Source organism: Trachypithecus francoisi, unplaced genomic scaffold (assembly GCF_009764315.1).
Source record: "Trachypithecus francoisi isolate TF-2019V2 unplaced genomic scaffold, Tfra_2.0 Lachesis_group20, whole genome shotgun sequence".
Lineage (NCBI taxonomy): Eukaryota > Metazoa > Chordata > Mammalia > Primates > Cercopithecidae > Trachypithecus > Trachypithecus francoisi.
The window spans coordinates 42,753,991-42,771,840 of NW_022681466.1; the positions used below are offsets into that span (position 1 = coordinate 42,753,991).

The 17,850-nt window shown below is 44.3% G+C and overlaps 1 protein-coding gene across 5 annotated transcripts in view; it reads left to right on the forward strand.

The window, feature by feature from the left end:
• The window catches only part of TEX2 (testis expressed 2), a 127,150-nt gene extending 109,300 nt beyond the window's left edge, over window positions 1-17,850 (forward strand). For 3 of the 5 annotated variants that reach the window (XM_033183974.1, XM_033183975.1, XM_033183976.1), the window contains exons 8-12: window positions 4,012-4,144; window positions 9,957-10,082; window positions 11,761-11,970; window positions 14,257-14,377; window positions 16,168-17,850. In XM_033183974.1, coding sequence (XP_033039865.1) covers window positions 4,012-4,144; window positions 9,957-10,082; window positions 11,761-11,970; window positions 14,257-14,377; window positions 16,168-16,290 — 713 coding nt within the window. In that variant the 3' untranslated portion in view covers window positions 16,291-17,850. The remainder of the gene's footprint in view (window positions 1-4,011; window positions 4,145-9,956; window positions 10,083-11,760; window positions 11,971-14,256; window positions 14,378-16,167) is intronic. The other 2 variants (XM_033183977.1, XR_004430737.1) reach the window with 2 other exon arrangements.

Genomic DNA, 17,850 nt, shown 5'->3' on the forward strand with positions numbered 1-17,850 from the left:
CAGTGTCTCTGCGTAGCGGTGGTGGTGGTAATTGATCCTGCCCTCATGAAACTGAGGAGTGGAAAAGCAGCACCTGAGCTCCTTCCAGGTCCTTGTACACAGACTAAGTCTTATTTCATTGTCACTCGTGTTGCTGCATGAAGTGCCAGGGTTTTTCTTGTTTTGTTTTGTTTTTCTTCTTATGGGACAGAGGCTAGAGTGCAGTACAGCGATTGTGGCTCACTGCACCTCCACCTCCCAGGCTCAAGCCATTCTCGTGCCTCAGCGTCCCTAGCAGCTGGGACTATAGGTGTGCACCACCATGCCTAGCTAATTTGTGTAGTTTTAGTAGAGACAGGTTTCACCATGATGGCCAGGCTGGTCTTGAACTCCTGGCCTCAGGTGATGCGCCTGTCTCAGCTTCCCAAAGTGCTGGGATTACAGGCGGGAGCCATTGTACCCAGCCTGAAGTGCCAGTTTTATAGGGCCCGTTAATAATTGGGTGCCACTGGTTACCACTGGACAACCTCTCAACATGATGTGGAAGAGACCCTTCGTATGCGTGCCTCCCGCCCCCTTTCCCAGAGAACCTCTCAGGACTGCCTGCCTTACTCCTATTTAAAGGCATCAAAAATTGTCCCGCTCCTCAATTTCTAGTTTTGTTCTTGAGCACCAGCCAGGGCACATGGTTATAGAAAGTATTTTCAGTGAAATGCCTATAGCTAAGTCTTACCATTTGTCAAGAGTACAAAAGAAAGGGCTGTGTAACTGCATTGCTCTAGATTAAGTAGCATTTAGCTGGGTTACAGTGGGAGATGCTGCTCATGGGGTCGAGTGTGTCCCCATGTGCTCATTGTTGCTATGTTAGTCCCCAGGGGGAGACAACCTTTCTAGTAACTGTTAATTTCATCTTTCAGTCTTGCAAGGCAGGGGCCTCCTGACTCACCCGTCACATAACCAGTTGGTCTTTGCTCCAAGTTTTGGGAGTTGCCCGTGTCTCCAGGTTTTCAGGTCAAGTTCTGCCTGCTGAATCACTGTTACAAAAGCAAATTTTTCTTACACTTAATGCTAACATAGTCTTCTTACCCTCATCGGAATGCAAGCACCTCATATTAGAGTCATTTGTTGGAATATTTATTTACCATTCATGTCTGCTTTTAAAAGTTCTTAAACCATTCCCAGGCCAGGTGCAGTGGCTCACACCTCCCAAAGTAATCCCAGCACTTTGGGAGGCCAAGGCAGGCGGATCACTTGAGCTTAGGAGTTTGAAATCAGCCTGGGCAATGTGGCAAAACGCCATCTCTACCAAAAATAAAATATATGTATATATATATTAGCCAGGCATGGTGGCGCATCCCTGTGGTCCCAGCTACTCAGGAGGCTGTGGTGGGAGGATCACTTGAGCCTGGGAGGCAGAGGTTGCAGTGAGCCAAGATCTTACCAGGTGGTACGCACCCAGCCTGGGTGAGAGTGAGACCCCATCTGGGGGAAGAAAAAAGTTCTTAAAGCATTCTTGACTCATATTTTTATGAGTGCCAGTGCTGAGCAGGGCCCTGTGGGTGGGTCTCATGAGGCATATTCAGTGTTTAAAACAGACCACTCCCCCAGGCAGAGGCTCAGTCAGATGCCCAAGTCTCATCCTCAAATATCAGGCTCTGTGGCTGCCCAGTACAGTCTCTTCCCTGGCAACAGCAGCAAAGGAGACAGGAGCAAGAAGTAAGGGTGGGCTGGTGAAGGCAGAAAAAGGGAGGCTACCTGGTCAGACTGTGCCAGGTGCCAGGGTGTACACAGCCCTTGAAGGGGTAGAGCTCTATTTCAGAGGACAGTTACAGATAGATAAAGCTAAAAATGATGTCTGTCATCAAAGACACATCCACACACAAGGAACTGCTAATTTTCTGTAGTATCTAAATGAGCGATATGGCACTAGTCTCTTTGCCAGGAGCACAACAGTCACTGGTGTGTTCTTCCCAGAGCTGAATAACTCCAACATCTGTTCTTGATAATATGTTATCAAATGTTCCATTTTAAGAAGTTTTGTTCTTTGGATGCCAAATATTGACTTTCATAGTGAAATCAGCTATTTATAGTTACAGGTAGAAGGAAATGGAGGAGAAAATAATGTGAGGACCAAGCTCAAGTGTGCAGGGTTTTGGTTCCCTTAACTACTCCCAAGCAGCAGGTGCCCTGTCAGTATAGGTCTCCTTGGTGCAGACGAGGGGACTGATGCCACAGAAGTGAAGAAACTTCCAGTGAAACGTAAGCCCCAATCTATGTGACTGGGCTCCTTGCTCTTCCCTGGGCCTTCCTCTAGCCCCCCAGCTCGTGGCAGGGACACTGGACCACACATCATTGGGTGGAATGTCCCTGTGACTGAGGCATGAGCCAGCAGTTTACTAAGCCTAAATCCATATCTCTTCATTTAAAAAACAGACTAGCAAAACTTTCCATTTTGTAAGAAGTATAATTCTGTTGTCTTTAATATGTCAGTTTGCAAAGGCAACGCATACTATTAATATTTATTGGAAACTTGACTAGAATTTTCAAAAGAAACTATTATGTTTGGATGTATATAGTAACTAGGTAGTTTGAATCTATTAATTCTCAAAGCTGGAAATACTGTACAACAATAAATATCTTGTTTTTTTACATTGAGTTTAAATCTGTTAATATTAGCCTTTTGCTGTAATCCCCTTTCTCCTGAAGTGCTTAAAAACTAAATTTCTTTATTAAAGCAGATATACCCTTTATTTCCAGTAATAGTACCTTTGAAGAGCAAGCTAATTAATTCTTTTTAACTGCTTAATGTAAACAAGAAATACAGCAGTTTTGTGAGTGTTGCTGCAAAGAAGATAATCACAGTTGATCTCCATATCACTTAATTAAACCAGGTCATTCATGGAAAATAATTACCTTCAATTATGGTAAAAAGAATTTGTTGAACACAAAATGGAAATCGTCCTGCCTTTAGTGAGGAATGATGCCATTAGTGCTGGTTGGGGTTAAGCAGTGCTTTTATCTGAAGTGGTGGCTGTGTAGGGGATGGGCTGTTTACTGTAATAGCTTGAAAACAACACTGTATGTGAACAGTGGTTTTAGATTAATTTCCTTTTAGATGTTGTCTTTTGTCATGTGAGGATCTATAAAAGTTTATTAACATTTAAACACCCACTTAAAGGATCACATTTTGATAGAAAGTCCATGAGGTCTTCTGGAGCCCTGAGTCTGAAAAATCACAGAAAAATACTTGACAAATCATAGAATCCTCAAGTAGAAGAGGGTCATGAGATAAACCCTGTTTGCATTTTAAACCATTGATCAGCGGCCATCCCAGTAAAATTCCATGAAGCTACAAGCCTTTTAGATATGATCTCATTGGCGTAGTATCTTTCCTAAGGAGCTGATTTTTAGCTTAAGGTACAAAGTGATTACCAATTGTATCTGGATAATCCTGGGAATTGAAAGTTAATTCTTTGGTTCCCGTTTGTCACTCTTCCTGTTAAATCTGAGCCAATTTCTATGTCCCACTCCCAATACTGGAGAATTTTAAGAAAGAGTGGTTCTTATATGTGTTTTTAAAGAATAACCCAGCTTACAGTGAAGTCTTAGCACTTCCCTTCTGCCTCATAACTGGCTGGGCATCAGCATGCCTTGTCCTGGCTTTGCCCTGGGTCAAGCCATTTTCTTCTGCTGGGCATATATCTTATTAAATACAAGGAGATTTTAGAAGCCAGAGCATGGGACCCTTCCAGTGCTGACTTGTGCACTGAATTCCCCAGGACCGTGTTAATGGGTCCTGAGATACTGGCTGTTTACCAGGGGCTCGATCTATTCCATGACCTTTACTCGTGTGTGTCGATGGCATAGCGTGCGCTCAGTCCTCTTCTCACCTAGATTAGTAGACAGACGATACATGGATGTTCAATATGGTGCCTACTTAGATATTTTTAAATGCAAGTTTTTATACTGTCATTTATAGTCATGTGTTTTTTTGGGGGAAAAAAACCTTCTGTTTTTTCACCATTTCTCCAGGACTCTGGATTGATTTGGAAATGTCCTACAATGGGTCCTTTCTGATGACTCTCGAGACCAAAATGAATTTGACCAAACTAGGTAAAGAGCCTCTTGTTGAAGCCCTGAAGGTTGGAGAAATTGGCAAAGAAGGGTAAGGGGCTATATATGAATTTACTAAATCAATCCTGGGGCACCAGCCTCTCCCTCCAGCCTTTGAGAAGCAGGTTTGATGTGTAGTGGCCCCTGGATGTTGAGTGAGCTTCTGTGTAAGTGCTCCTGGACCAAAGCGTTTCAGGGAATGGTTTCCTAGTCTCATCCCCAGCGGCCTGTGAGTTCTCAACCCAGCTCAGCTGTGACAGTGTCTTTGACCTCAGTGCTGGTGGTGGTACACATGGAATTGATTACCCAGAAAGCATCACTGACTCAGACAAGCAGGGCAGACTCATCGGAGCAATAAAATGATCCTCGAATGGCATCATTAAGATCCTTCCGGTCATAAACAGCAATATGTGGAGCAGGCTGAATCTACCTGCTTTAATCACAAAGTCAGAATTACTTATAATTAGATGATTGATTTTGTAGCACAGAGGGTGCTCCTAAAGTGTTTTGAGAAGCATTTTCCCTAAATAATACAAAGTTGACTTGCCTAGTAAATCCCTCTCTTTGTAGATAGCGTATCTGCTGCCTAGGGTTTGTCTGATTTGGTAAATATTCCAAAATTGTGAGGGAATTCATGAAGCTTAATTTTTTTCCCTCTTAAATGCGTAGACTAGATAAGCTGGAACTTTTACATCCTACTCTACTTAAAAATGACTGCTCTGACTATAAATTTAAATTATATTATTGTTTTTACCATATTAAAAATGTTGACTAGAGGCTACTTCTCACATCTTTAGCCCTTTGCATAGAATCAACAGTGTGATGACACGAAATGTCACAAGGAGCTACCTCCACAGGGTCTAAATATAAGATACTGGCTCTTAGATTTTTGCTTGGTTCTGGTACTGACCTAATGCTTATATTCATGCTTGTGGTAATAGCAGATTGGAAAGCTGGGTTATACATTTGAGAATATTCTTTTACTTCGATTATTCTGATTTATGCAAGTTACTTAATGAAATGTTTCTATTTTAATAATTGGAGAATTTTACCAGCTATATGCAATCTAACCTGTGTCTGTGCTATTTTCCTTTCATTTTTCTATTTGTTAAAATATGTTTGGATTCGGCAATCTGTGGATTTATATTTTCTGGTGAGTGTGGTATTTGTCAACTCTCCACATAGCATTTCATACCCTGTAACTTCTGAGTCTTGTTTGATCCCATGTGAAACCATGAGGAAACCTGTCTTTTCATCACATTCTTGGACATAAAGGCACAGTTCGTGAGCCTGAGAGACCCCAGACCAGGAATAGTTAAGAGGCTTTCCTGACAGGGAAAGTCTTACAGACTTCCCCAATTTGAATTGCTGGAGTCCTGATCTAGTCAGACTCAATTCCTGGTCCTGCTGTCCCCACCCCACCCCCACGCATAGCTGAGCACAGTAAATCCAGCTCATGACGACAGAGTTGCAGTACCAGCTGCCTAGAACATGAAGCACCTGAGGCAGAAGCAGTCTTGAAAATGAGTTCTAATAAAAAGGGAGTGTAGCAGAGCAACCTCGGGCAGATGTGTTTGTGCAAGGAGCCCTTTCTAGAAACAGCCCCATGTAGGCACAGAGGTGCAGGGACTCCATTGCAAAGGGGGTCTTGGGCACCAGGGGTGGCAACCAGGCCGGTCCCTGATGTGCTTGCCACATAGGCGTCCACATTCACTGCTATTCCTGCAGCCCTCATGGCCTAGTTTCAAGTTCATAAACTCTGGCCGATCAGAGGATGGACGTGTTTCTGGAAAGCTGTGCTTCTCTAGACTGAGTGAAAAAAAAAAAATCCTCTGCTTTAGGAATGTGATGGTATTATATTTCACTTATATTTCTAAAGTACTTTTTTTTTTTCTGTGAGAGTCTGTTATAAAATGTTTTGCTTCTTCCTGTGAGGGTGTTAAATTATATGTTGATGTGTAATTGGCTGTCATTTAGTTTTAAAAGTAAGGAGGAATACAAGCCAAAAGCACTTCATTTGGGAGAAAAAGGGTGGAAAAATGGACCCTTACCCTTTTTTTCAGAAAGGATCCCTTCGGGAACCTGAGAGCACTGGGTCCTTCTTTCTGAAAATGCTTCCACATACACCATTTGGCTCACAGTTTCTAGGAGCATTGTGAATCTCGGAAAGCCCATCTGTGGTTAAGAACCTAGTCCCAGAAGTGATTCCAGAATCCACTTCACTTCCTCAGTCGTGAGGTTTATGGAATCACCATGGGGCTTAGTAGCAGAGAAGGGACAGGAGTCAGCATACGTAGTAGGTGTTTGAAGCGCGTGATCTTTGGAACTGACATCTTCCTTAATATTAAACCTCCAAAGCACAGAACGTCTGAAGAATTGGCCAGCAGCAGCCCTTTCCTCCAGGCCCTCCCTTCAGCCTGTGGCCGCCTGTCCAGGGCCTCACTGCGCATCAGGCTCTGCTTCCTGGTGTCCTGCCTGGCAGGGCCTCGGCTTCGTCTCACTGCTTTTTTCAGTCCCTGTTCAAGTGTGCAAATGATTGTGCTCTTGCGGAGTCTCTGAGGAGATGCTGCTCAACCTGTGAGATGTCCTCCTTACTGGTAGGAAGTTTGTTCACCTTTAGTTAGCACCCTGAGGGTGAGACTAAGATTGAAACCTGTGTAGCTTTGCCCTAGCAAAGTATCTTCCCTTTGAAATGTGTGTCTGCTGTATTTTCGTGGGCATTTTTCCTTTAATCTTTTCATTTCCCAAATAGTCCTTTTGTCGCACACTGCAGGTAACATAACTTTTGGGCAGTACGGCATTCAGATGGCATTGAGATAGTGAGCTGAGCAGCATCTACTTTAGGAACTGCCCTGCAGAGGGCCAGAATGAGTTAGGAAAGGGGGCGCTCTGCCTCTTGGGTGGCCTTGAAATGAAAAGTGGCATGGGAGTGAAGTGTTTCCTCTGAGGCACTTGGCCTCTTACTGCTCCACCACCGCAGTCTGGGCCCTTTGTACAAGTCCCCAAGTCAGAAGTTGGCCCCATCTGACCTCTTTTGGGTCACTAGTCCACATCTACCCCAAACCACCCTTCTGCCCCCAGGCCCCTGGTGTTCTGCACACTGAGTGCCTGCAGTTTACACTGTGACTCTGTCTAGTTTGTGGGTGTGTATGCACATGTGTGCCTGTGGCAGGTGTATGGAACTGATTTTCTCAAAAGAAAATTAGTACATTCTTGAGTGTGGTCCCCCTCAAAGCAAACATCTTACAGGCCTTCTTAATTTAATTATGCATCCTTCATTTAAAGCATTTTGGGGGCTTCTTTTTAGAACTGCCTCCAGAGTCCGTGACGTTCTTTTAGCTAACCTGAGTGACAGCCAATTGTCCTGCTTTGTAGATGGTTTGGACCTTTGAGAAATTGCTAGAAGTCCTCAGAGGTGATGGTGATTATGAGACCAAGAAATAAAATATTTGGTCTAAGAGTATCAGTGATAAAATAATTCACTTTTTCTTATATATCTGACATTTCCAAAAGATTTTTGGCAGAAGGAACATAACTGGAATAAGCCTTTTAAGGTGTCTCTTTGAAAGGATATCACACTCATCTGGAATTCTGAGGTGTGTTTAAAACAAGTAGGCTGATTACATTCCAGCACGTCTTCTACAAGGAAGTGCGGTGTATCTCTCTGAAGTTCATGCTGAGATCATAAAATGCATGTTCAATTATAAAAGTGAATATCAGGCAAACACTGGGCTACACTTACCTAAGTATTGGGTGCCGCATAATACCGCCCCCAGTGTGGAGAGCAGAGGTACCACTCGGTCAAAATCAGATTTCACATCATCTGATCTGCTTGAAGTGTACAGCGTTACCTAAAGTGTTCACTTCAAGCCACAAAATTTGTCCTGTTCTGTGACCTGCAGAGGATTAACTTGGTAACCTGAGAGTTTGCCACAGCGCTCAGCCTCTGGCATCTTCTGCCCAGGGTTGGAGCTGCCAGATGATATGCCCCGGTGGGGACACAAGGAGCGGTGGCTCAGCAGATCTCACTGGGGTCCCAGAGCTTGCAGGCAGGCTTTTGTGCTTTGTGGGTGAGGAGCAGGCTCCTTGTGCTGTGGGGAGATTCCACGCCTGGCAGCACGAGATCAGAGAGCCTCAGGCACTGCCATCCTACTGATGGAGAACTCCGATGCTCTTCTGAGAGGGGTGTGTGATCTTTGGGGATTTACATCTCTGGCTTTCCTCACCCAAGACCCAGTTTAGGCTTTCATGGGAATCAAATTTTGCTGTATACATTTTAAATATAAGATTCCTGTGAGGGCTGCCTAACCACAGCACACTCTGATATGACTCTGCAACCAGCAGATACACATAAGCATTTCCTGGACCAGCCAGGCCTTTGGTGGAAGGAGGAAGAGCCAGTTAGGTGCTGTCCTGTGGCCAGGGACAAGAGGCTTTTGTTTCTGCAGAGGTAGTTTCCCTTTAATGTGGAAATTCAGCCTGTTGGCTGGAGCGCTGGTTCTAATGTTTCAGAGTGGTGTTGAGGAGGAGCTGTGTGTCCTACCAGGGAGGACACAGTCCGGGTCCTCTTACAGCCGGCTCCTGTTTCCAGGGTGGAGGTTTCAGTCCTGCCCTCCCAGTACACAGTGCTGGGGCCATTGCTGGGCCTTCAGTTCTTCACTGGCATGTGTGCTGTGCCCTTGGGTGCCTTTGGCTCCTGTTGGTCAGGAGATAACTGTCCCAGTGGGCCTCTGGTGGCCCAAGGACAGCATCAGGAAAACCAAAGGACTGCAGCTGCAGGGAGATAGGCCCTAAGCCCCACTGCCTTCCCTTGTCCATGTAATTGTGTCGTCAAAAATCCAATGAGCAGCCTTTGCTTGGTGACCATTTGGTTGTGTAATAGTGTTCAGAGACTACTCTGTCCCTAGTTCATTTTGTCCCATTTAAGTCTCTGGACTCAGACACAGCCCTGCCAGTACTTTCTGAAGCAAAGCCACAGTCCAGGGAGGAAGCTGCTTTCTGTAGGCCCAAGGCTCAGCCCAGAAGCCCCCAGGTCCCCTCCAAGGGGAACTGGACCCCTCACCTCTGCAGGTAGTCCAGCAACCCCACAACTCTGGAACTGAGCATCTGCCCTGGAGAGTTGAGTGAGGGACACTGCTCTCCCATGAGGCTTTCCCTTACTTCAGTCAAAGGAATGGTCTTTAGTTGTGTACTTTTCCAGAAAATTTCCTGGGTTCTCATGTCAGTTGCTTCCTAGAGTCTCCTGAGACTTGTGTGTGTGTGTGGTTGTTGGCTTTTTCTGTGACCTTCAGGAGATAGGGCAGGTGTGGAGTGAAATATGTAATTTCACTGGAAAGGATGCATGAGTCAAAACTAACTTGGAGGGTAACTAAGCCAGAAAGCATCAGAGTTGCTGAACTAAGCCAGAGCCAAGGGACTTGCCTCAACATCCCATCATCGGTGAGAAGTGGCCATGTCACCAGTATAAGCTGTCACCTCACCCTTGCAACCATCTGCTCTTTCTGTTCATCCTCCCACGTGGCTCCCGCTGCACTACGGATTGAAATCACTGCATTTTATGTGTGCATCACACTCCCACCACCTGTCCTCTGACGCATGCTCAAAAGCAACCTCTTCTGGGCCCAAGTCCTCTGTGGTCCTGTCAGAGGCGTTGGCATTGAAGAGTGTCCTGAGCATCTGCACTGATCCAAGGATTCTTGGATTGGGCCTCTTCTGTTTTGGGTGGGTTGGAGAGAATGACAAGCTATAGTAAGTTACATCCCAACCCTGTTGTGGTTGAGTGTGTGTGCATGGGTATGTGTATTCTCTTTCTAAGCAGAGCTTGGGTGACGGCAGGCAGTGGTGGTGACTCTCTCTCTGTCCAGTTGCAGGCCCCGGGCATTCTGTCTGGCAGACAGCGATGAGGAATCCTCCAGCGCTGGCTCCTCTGAGGAAGACGATGCCCCAGAGCCCAGCGGGGGAGACAAACAGCTCCTCCCAGGGACCGAAGGGTGAGTGGATCAGTGCTTCTGTGTCTCTAAGTCTCCATGGATCAGGACAGCAAGTTAGGAGTGAGCCTTGTTTCCCTTCCTTCCTCTGTGATCTTCCTTCCTCTTTCATGTTGAGTAGATGGTTTTTGTATTAACATCCCAGGTCAGTGGTCTGTTTAAATTCTAGGCCCCCAAGTGAAAAGACCCATATAGCTTTCCTTACTAAAATGGCTTTCTGTTGCTGTTTGATTAAATAATAGAGAAGTTGAAGGGCGTGCTGATGATGAAAAGCATCGCCCTGAGCCTTTAGAAGGAGCGGAGCACATGCCCCCTCCCCCTGGAGCCAGCGGAGAGCCTCCCTCCCCTCAGCTTCAGCTGGAGTGCATTTGCCTCTGTTGAGCTGCAAGTTCCTGCAAAGCAGAAACGTTCAGATGATTTTCTTTGGCGAATTTTGAAAGCACTGATAACTAAGCTGATCTTTTGGATCATGAACTTCCTTTGGAGAGGGGCACTCTTTGCCTGTTATTTGGGCTGTGAAATGATCAAAGTGCTTAAACAGCCTATCCACAAGGATCTTTTAATTACATAAAGTGACTTGAAGAAACTAAGAGTATAAGGAACCAAATAATTCAGAAACTTTTATAAGAAAAAACCAACCTATTCACTTTTGAAATCCTACAGGAGATGAGAATTCAGATGTTTGAGGAGTTGGTGCCAACGTTTGTGTGTATTATTTCGTCGAGCTGCTTGACCTACTTAAGAATGATTGCTGTTCCCTGAACACATACTATTCCTCATATTCTGGAACTGTGGGGGATTTTAAAAAGCAAATATCCTTTCTTCTGAGGGCAGCCTCATGGTACATGTAACCTGATACCACAGCTTATTTTCTTGGCCTGTGAGCACGTCAGCTGGGTGTAGCATTTTGTTTTCTTGAGATGGCGTCTTGCTTTGTCACCCAGGCCTGGAGTGCAGTGGCACGATCATAGCTTACTGCAGCCTCAACCTTCTTGGCTCAGGTGATCCTCCCACTTTAGCCTCCCGAGGAACTGGGACTACAGGTGCACACCAGCACTCCTGGCTAATTTTCTGTTTGTTTTTTGTAGAGATGGGGGTCTCACTGTGTTGCCCAGGCTGCATTTTTCTTTAAGAAGTTCCAAGCCCTTTGAAAAGTAATTGCCACTCAGGGTAGCCACGTGACACCACCTAAAGACAGTCTGTTAATTACAGATTTGTTTCCTATTGATGCAGCATGATTTATTACTTGCTGCATGGAGATTATGAGATTGATATGTCATTGGATTTCTGTCTGGTATTGGAGTAGTGTAAAAGAGGACAGGTGAGAAACCTCTGCATGAGGACTTTGTCCAGCTCTCCATTGTCAACATTTGGGCTGTTTCAGACATTTACACCTTCTCTAAAGTAGTAGTTCTCAACTGGGGGTGATTTGGGCCCCCAGAGGACATTTGCTGATGTCTGGCGACATTTTTTATTGTCATAACTAGGGGGAGTGCTACTGGCATCTGCTAGGTAGAGACCAGGGAGGCTGCTGAACACCCTGCAATGCACAGGATGCCGCCCACCCCAACACAGAATCACCCTATCCAAAACATCGAGTAAGGGGAACGAAGAGCCACAGGTTTTTGTCTGTGAAAGAGTGAAGTCCATGCTAACCGCCCTTTGTGTTCCACATTTGAAGGTACGTTGGAGGTCATCGAACAAGTAAGATTATGAGGTTTGTTGATAAAATTACCAAGTCAAAATATTTCCAAAAAGCAACAGAGACAGAGTTTATTAAAAAGAAGATCGAAGAAGTCTCCAACACACCCCTGCTGCTCACTGTTGAAGTACAAGAATGTAGAGGAACCTTGGCGGTCAACATTCCACCACCCCCGACTGACCGAGTATGGTACGTAGAGGGCCCTCAGGGACAACAAGTGATTCCTCTTATTGCAAGGCCACAAAAATCCCAGACTGCTTAACCTTGAGGTTATGGAAAGTACCGTCTCCCGGGCAGAAGCACTTCCAAACATTTTTCATGGGACCTTAATATTAGTTGCAAATCTGATGGTACTTTCTTCTGTGAGTGGTGAATTCACGTTCAAGAATTCATCTTCACATGGTAGGAAAAGTTAATACATGAAGTTTATGAGATAAGCTGTTTCTATTCTTGGTCTTCCTCCTCTGGAAAGCCAACTGTTCTGCCAGTAATAACAGCTGTCATTTGTAGATAGCACCTTTATTCTCTGCCTGGCCCTGGTTGTAATTGCATTACCTGATTAGTCCTCATAGCATCCTGTTGAGGTCGATGCCATTGTTATCCCTACTTTAAAGATGGGAGCCGGGCGCGGTGGCTCAAGCCTGTAATCCCAGCACTTTGGGAGGCCGAGACGGGCGGATCACGAGGTCAGGAGATCGAGACCATCCTGGCGAACACTGTGAAACCCCGTCTCTACTAAAAAATACAAAAAACTAGCCGGGCGAGGTGGCGGGCGTCTGTAGTCCCAGCTACTCGGGAGGCTGAGGCAGGAGAATGGCGTGAACCCGGGAGGTGGAGCTTGCAGTGAGCTGAGATCCGGCCACTGCACTCCAGTCCCGGCGACAGAGCAAGACTCCGTCTCAAAAAAAATAAATAAATAAATAAAGATGGGGATCACACATCCAACAGAGTCTGGGAAGTTAGGGAGACTTCCTGAGTTAGGCCTCGATGCTGAGGAGTCAGGAGCGTGTGCCTCTGGTGTCTGAGGACTTGATTATCAGCACCAGCTGCATGTTAAAATCACCTGGGGACTTGCTAAAAATATAGATATGCCTGGCATATTCTCCGGGATTTCAGGGGTGGGGGGTGATGAAGCCAGGGTTGAGAGTCACTGAAATAAATTACTGATAAGTTCAGCATCACTGTCTGTGAGTCTCAATTTAAAATTGACATGCTAAGTCCTAAAAAATGGGCATAAGTGTAAATGTGATTGCATAAGAGATCTCATTGTACCATAAACTACACTCATAACAAAAATATAGCTCTGTTCTATCATAGAATGAAACTAACGTGCTAGTACATATCATTGGTATTCAGAAGGATTTCCAGGAATGATCAGACGAGGGTTTTTGAATTGACTAACCATTTAACGATAATGCTGGTATTTCCCAATAAAACTTTAAAATGCCTTTTCATACCTTTTTTTAAAGTAATATTTTCATTGTTAAAAAAAAAAAAAAAAGAGAGAGAGAGAGAGATTGGGAGAAGGTGAAAAATAAATAAATAAATAAATACCCATAATCTCACCATCCAGAAATAACCACTGTTAATATATTGTATGGTCTTTCAAACCTTAAAAAAAAATTTAATAGTAAAAGTTGATACATTTCTTCTCCTTCCTGCCAGTTCTTTAGATTTATCAGTTTTAAATGGCTCTGCTCAAAATAAAAGGGCTCTAGGATAGTGCTACCCAAGGCATGCTCAAATGCTGACCTATGTGTTATTGATCTATAAAGGTAAGTATAGATATTGAGTGTTTAGAAATATTTATGGCAACTTGACATTTTTGCTGTATTTCCAAAAGCACTGGTCCATGACAGATGTAAGGTTTTAGTTGATAGCACACATGGTCTTGTCTGGATACTTTGCCAACAGTTCTGATTGCCAGTCTGCTCCCTCGGGAAGTCATAAAGAGCATATTGTTGGGGTGTAGGGTGAAAAAACAGGTTTAGAACCTTACCGATCGACATATGCACAGTAGAATGTAAGGGGAGTTGACCCCACTTCTGTCTGTGGTCCTCTCTTGGGGGTGACATTCAGAGAGAGGCAGTGTATCTTTCACTCTCTGCTTTATCTGCTTGAATGTATGTTTTGTTTTTGTAATGTACATATACTACTTTTGTAAAAATTGAAAGAAGAAAGGTTATTGCCATTTTAGAAAAACACAAAAACCAGTGCCCAGGTCGTGGCTTTTTCCATTGTGCTTCCTGGCTTTCCGTTTGTCAGAACTGTTCTAAATCCACCACAGCCCTAACACCATCTAGGGAACACAGGGGGTTCACAATTCAAACTTTGTGTGTGGAATATTTTTAGAGGGCATTTTCAGAAGAAAATAACATTTTAAGTAGTGATAAAGCCCCGTGTAAATGAGGAACGTGTGTTGTCAGTGCCTCATTCCTTGCTTTGCTTCTAAATGTGGTTATTATCTTCAAAAAGGTATGGTTTCCGAAAGCCACCACATGTGGAGCTAAAAGCTCGGCCAAAACTTGGAGAGAGAGAAGTGACTTTAGTTCATGTGACAGACTGGATAGAGAAGAAACTGGAACAAGAGTTTCAGGTAAACCTCTGGTGTTATCTAGTATTTCACACCAAGTACAGAAGCTCTGGGTAGGACCGAGGTTCTGAACTTCAGCTGGGTCAGAATCCTCTTTTGAAAATCTGATGATGACCTTCATCCTGGAAGAGTATTACATTTGAGCAAATATGGGAATAAAGTTTTAGGTACAGTGTCAAAGCCCTGAAACTTATCCACAGAACATTACTAAGTCATCTTCAGAGGAAACCCAAAAGATATGGGTCAGAGCAAAATGATGACGTCTTTTCCCAGCAAGCCTGCTGGGACTCTCAGGCTTTGTTTTCTCTTACGCAAGGCCTGGCCTTGCCCAACTTTTAGCACCCCACCTGTGGGCAGGGAGGCTGCCCCCCTGTTCTTGTGTGCTGTTCACCTTGCTCATTTTGATCAGTTCAACAAACTTTCCTGGAAACCCTTCTGTGTGCCAGGTACCGCCTGCCCTGGGAGTCCAAAGATGAATCAGGCCTCTCCCTCCCCTGGGTAGCTTCTAGTGTAGTCTGGGAGTTTAAGCCAGAGCTTACTCTGTCAGCTTGTTTTTGTGCATTTGGCCACCAAAGGTAATATCAGTATAGCTGAGGCCCTGGGATGAGCTATTTCCATCAAACTTTTATCAGATATTTGAAGCACAGTTGTCTGTCAGGGTTTTATGGATTAGCAAACTATTTAATGAAATTCACCTTTTGAAGAAGACCTACGTTCTTTTTGCAGTGGTGTATTTTGAGTTACTGCCTTAAAAAAAAAATCCTCTTATTTAAAAACTAGAGATTAAACATAACTGATAACCAATTTCTGAAAAAGCTTAATGTCATCACCAAATAGAAAAGTACTTTGAACCTAGTGAGGGGAAAGAATATCATGCCTTATAGTTTCCCCTTTTTCTTTTCCTTCCTTCCTTCCTCCCTCCCTCCCTCCCTTCCTTTTTTTTTTTTTTTTTTTTTTTTTTTTTTTTGAGACAGAGTCTTGCTGTGTCACCCAGGCTGGAGTGCAGTGGCGCCATCTCAGCTCACTGCAAACTCTGCCCCACTGGATTCACACCATTCTCCTGCCTCAGCCTCCCGAGTAGCTGGGACTACAGGTGCCCGCCACCACACCCGGCTAATTTTTTGTATTTTTAGTAAAGATGGGGTTTCATCGTGTTAGCCAGGATGGTCTCCATCTCCTAACCTTGTGATCTGCCCACTTCAGCCTCCCAAAGTGCTGGGATTACAGGCGTGATCCACTGTGCCCGGCCTAATTTTTTTGTATTTTTAGTTGAGACAGGGTTTCACCATGTTGGCCAGGCTTGTCTTGAACTCTGGACCTCAGGTGATCCGCCTGCCTTGGCCTCCCAAAGTACTGGGATTACAGGCGTGAGCCATTGCGCCCGGCCATTAGCTTACATTTTATTGCTAGGATTTATTAATAAAAGGATAATTTACATGGAATATGTGTTCTAGACATAGTAGCTGGGAACTGCTGTGAACAGCTTAAGCCAATTCTTTTAAATTGTTGGATATGTATCAGTGTATATGGGGAATCTCATTAAATGTACACCAAATCAAAGGCCACTTCTGCCTCCAAGCTGATAGATTAGAGGATTCTCGTAGCCATGCACTGGTATGATTCCTCAACTCTTTCTGAAGTATGTATGGTGGGAGAATTAGTTTGGAATGCGTAGGAAGTTTTTATATGTATTTTTAAAAATTTGTCTAAGGCCTAAACTTATCAGAACAAAGGAGGGTGACAGCCTGGCAAGGCATTCTTCCACATAGCTCTTCTTTAATATCTTCCTACAGAAAGTTTTTGTTATGCCAAACATGGATGATGTTTATATCACTATAATGCACTCAGCCATGGACCCTCGCTCCACTTCCTGCCTCCTGAAAGACCCACCTGTGGAGGCTGCTGATCAGCCATGATGGGTGATGTCAGATGTTCCCCGTATTGTGACATCCAGCTGGACGTGTGGGGTTCTTGGCCGTCATCTGTACTGTAGCACTGGCCTCTGTGCCACAGCTACTCTTTCTTAAAGGACTGCTTCTGCCCTCTGCCTGCCAGTGCCCATTCCACTGTGAGGTGTCATTCCCCGCATCCAGTGACAATTGTCTGGATTGCCTGCTGCAAAGCTTTGATTTGGCAAAGGAGACCATGGAAGAATCATGGTGGATCCAGAAGTTACAGGTGACCCACACCATGGCTTTTAAGTCTACCCAGTTTTGTGGCAGCAAATGAGCACAGTAAGAGCAAAGCTGAACAACTTGCCTCCTCTACTCCTCCAAAGCTTTTCTTCAGGCAGCCGGTGCACAGTGGGACTTTTTCACTTCTACACTTTGTATGCAGCCTTCCACGCTTCCAGAGAATGTCAGTGTGCAATGTGTCTGGAGGGTGGGGAGAGGAATTCTGTGAGCCTTTTCATTTCGGTGACAGAAAAGATGGGCAGAGCAACTTACTTTTTTTTCACATTAAATTGTGCATTTGGGAAGCAAGTAGCCATAGAACATACACACACAATAACACGCTATCAGCTTGGGTAAGGACAGTGGAACTTATGTGGAACATCAGGCAAAAAAAGCCATGAGATCAAACCATCCCAAGCCTTTTACCAATGAGGTACAACCACCTGGCTGCTAGCTAATCTTGAATGTTTTCCTGAGACAGGAGCGTATGTGAAAACATCAGACACTGCACAGAATGACAGGATGGGTCCTCTCATACAGATGGGTGGGGCCAGAAAGCCAGAACCACAACTTTTCCATCTGGCGTTTCCTGTATCCTCCAGGTTTTATATGGGAATCGAAAGTTTGTTAATCTGATTGGGAGAGTTCCACGGGCAGATTTCCCTTCCTGAAGGCCAAAACGGAGAACTGCTCTCTTAAATTATTTCAAGAGTCAAGACCAAAAGTTTGCTCAGCATCACACTACATCTCACAATTAATGTTGCCAACTTAATTTTGTGCATTTGTGTCAGAATGCTTAGTTTACAAGGTTGGGGGCTCTCTTATTGTATAATTTGCTTCAAGAAGTAAACCTAATACCATTTTTTGTTTAAAGTTGCATTCAACGTCAAAATTACCTAGGGTAACTTTTGATAACTTACATCTGTGGACAAAGCTAATAGTGGTTTTTTAAACAGCACCTTGCCTGAACATGACTTTAAAGAAATTAATATATTGAAAACATGTTTGAATCCTTGATTATTTTAATTGCACCATTAAAACATTTGACTTAAATTGTTTGACCATTCCAGTTGGTGTACTGTTGATTTTTCATTGTGTAGGCCAATCTGCCTGTCACAGTCTGTGTGTCCTGGTCACTGGTCTTTATAATTGTTGTGCAATAACTAAAGGCTAAGGACTAGATGCACTATTGTGTAAAGAGATTACACATGACTGTACCATGTTGCACTTAATCAAATAGTATGTGGGGATTTAAAATCGCTTGCATTGTTTCACAAAATAAATATCTCATGTCAAATACTA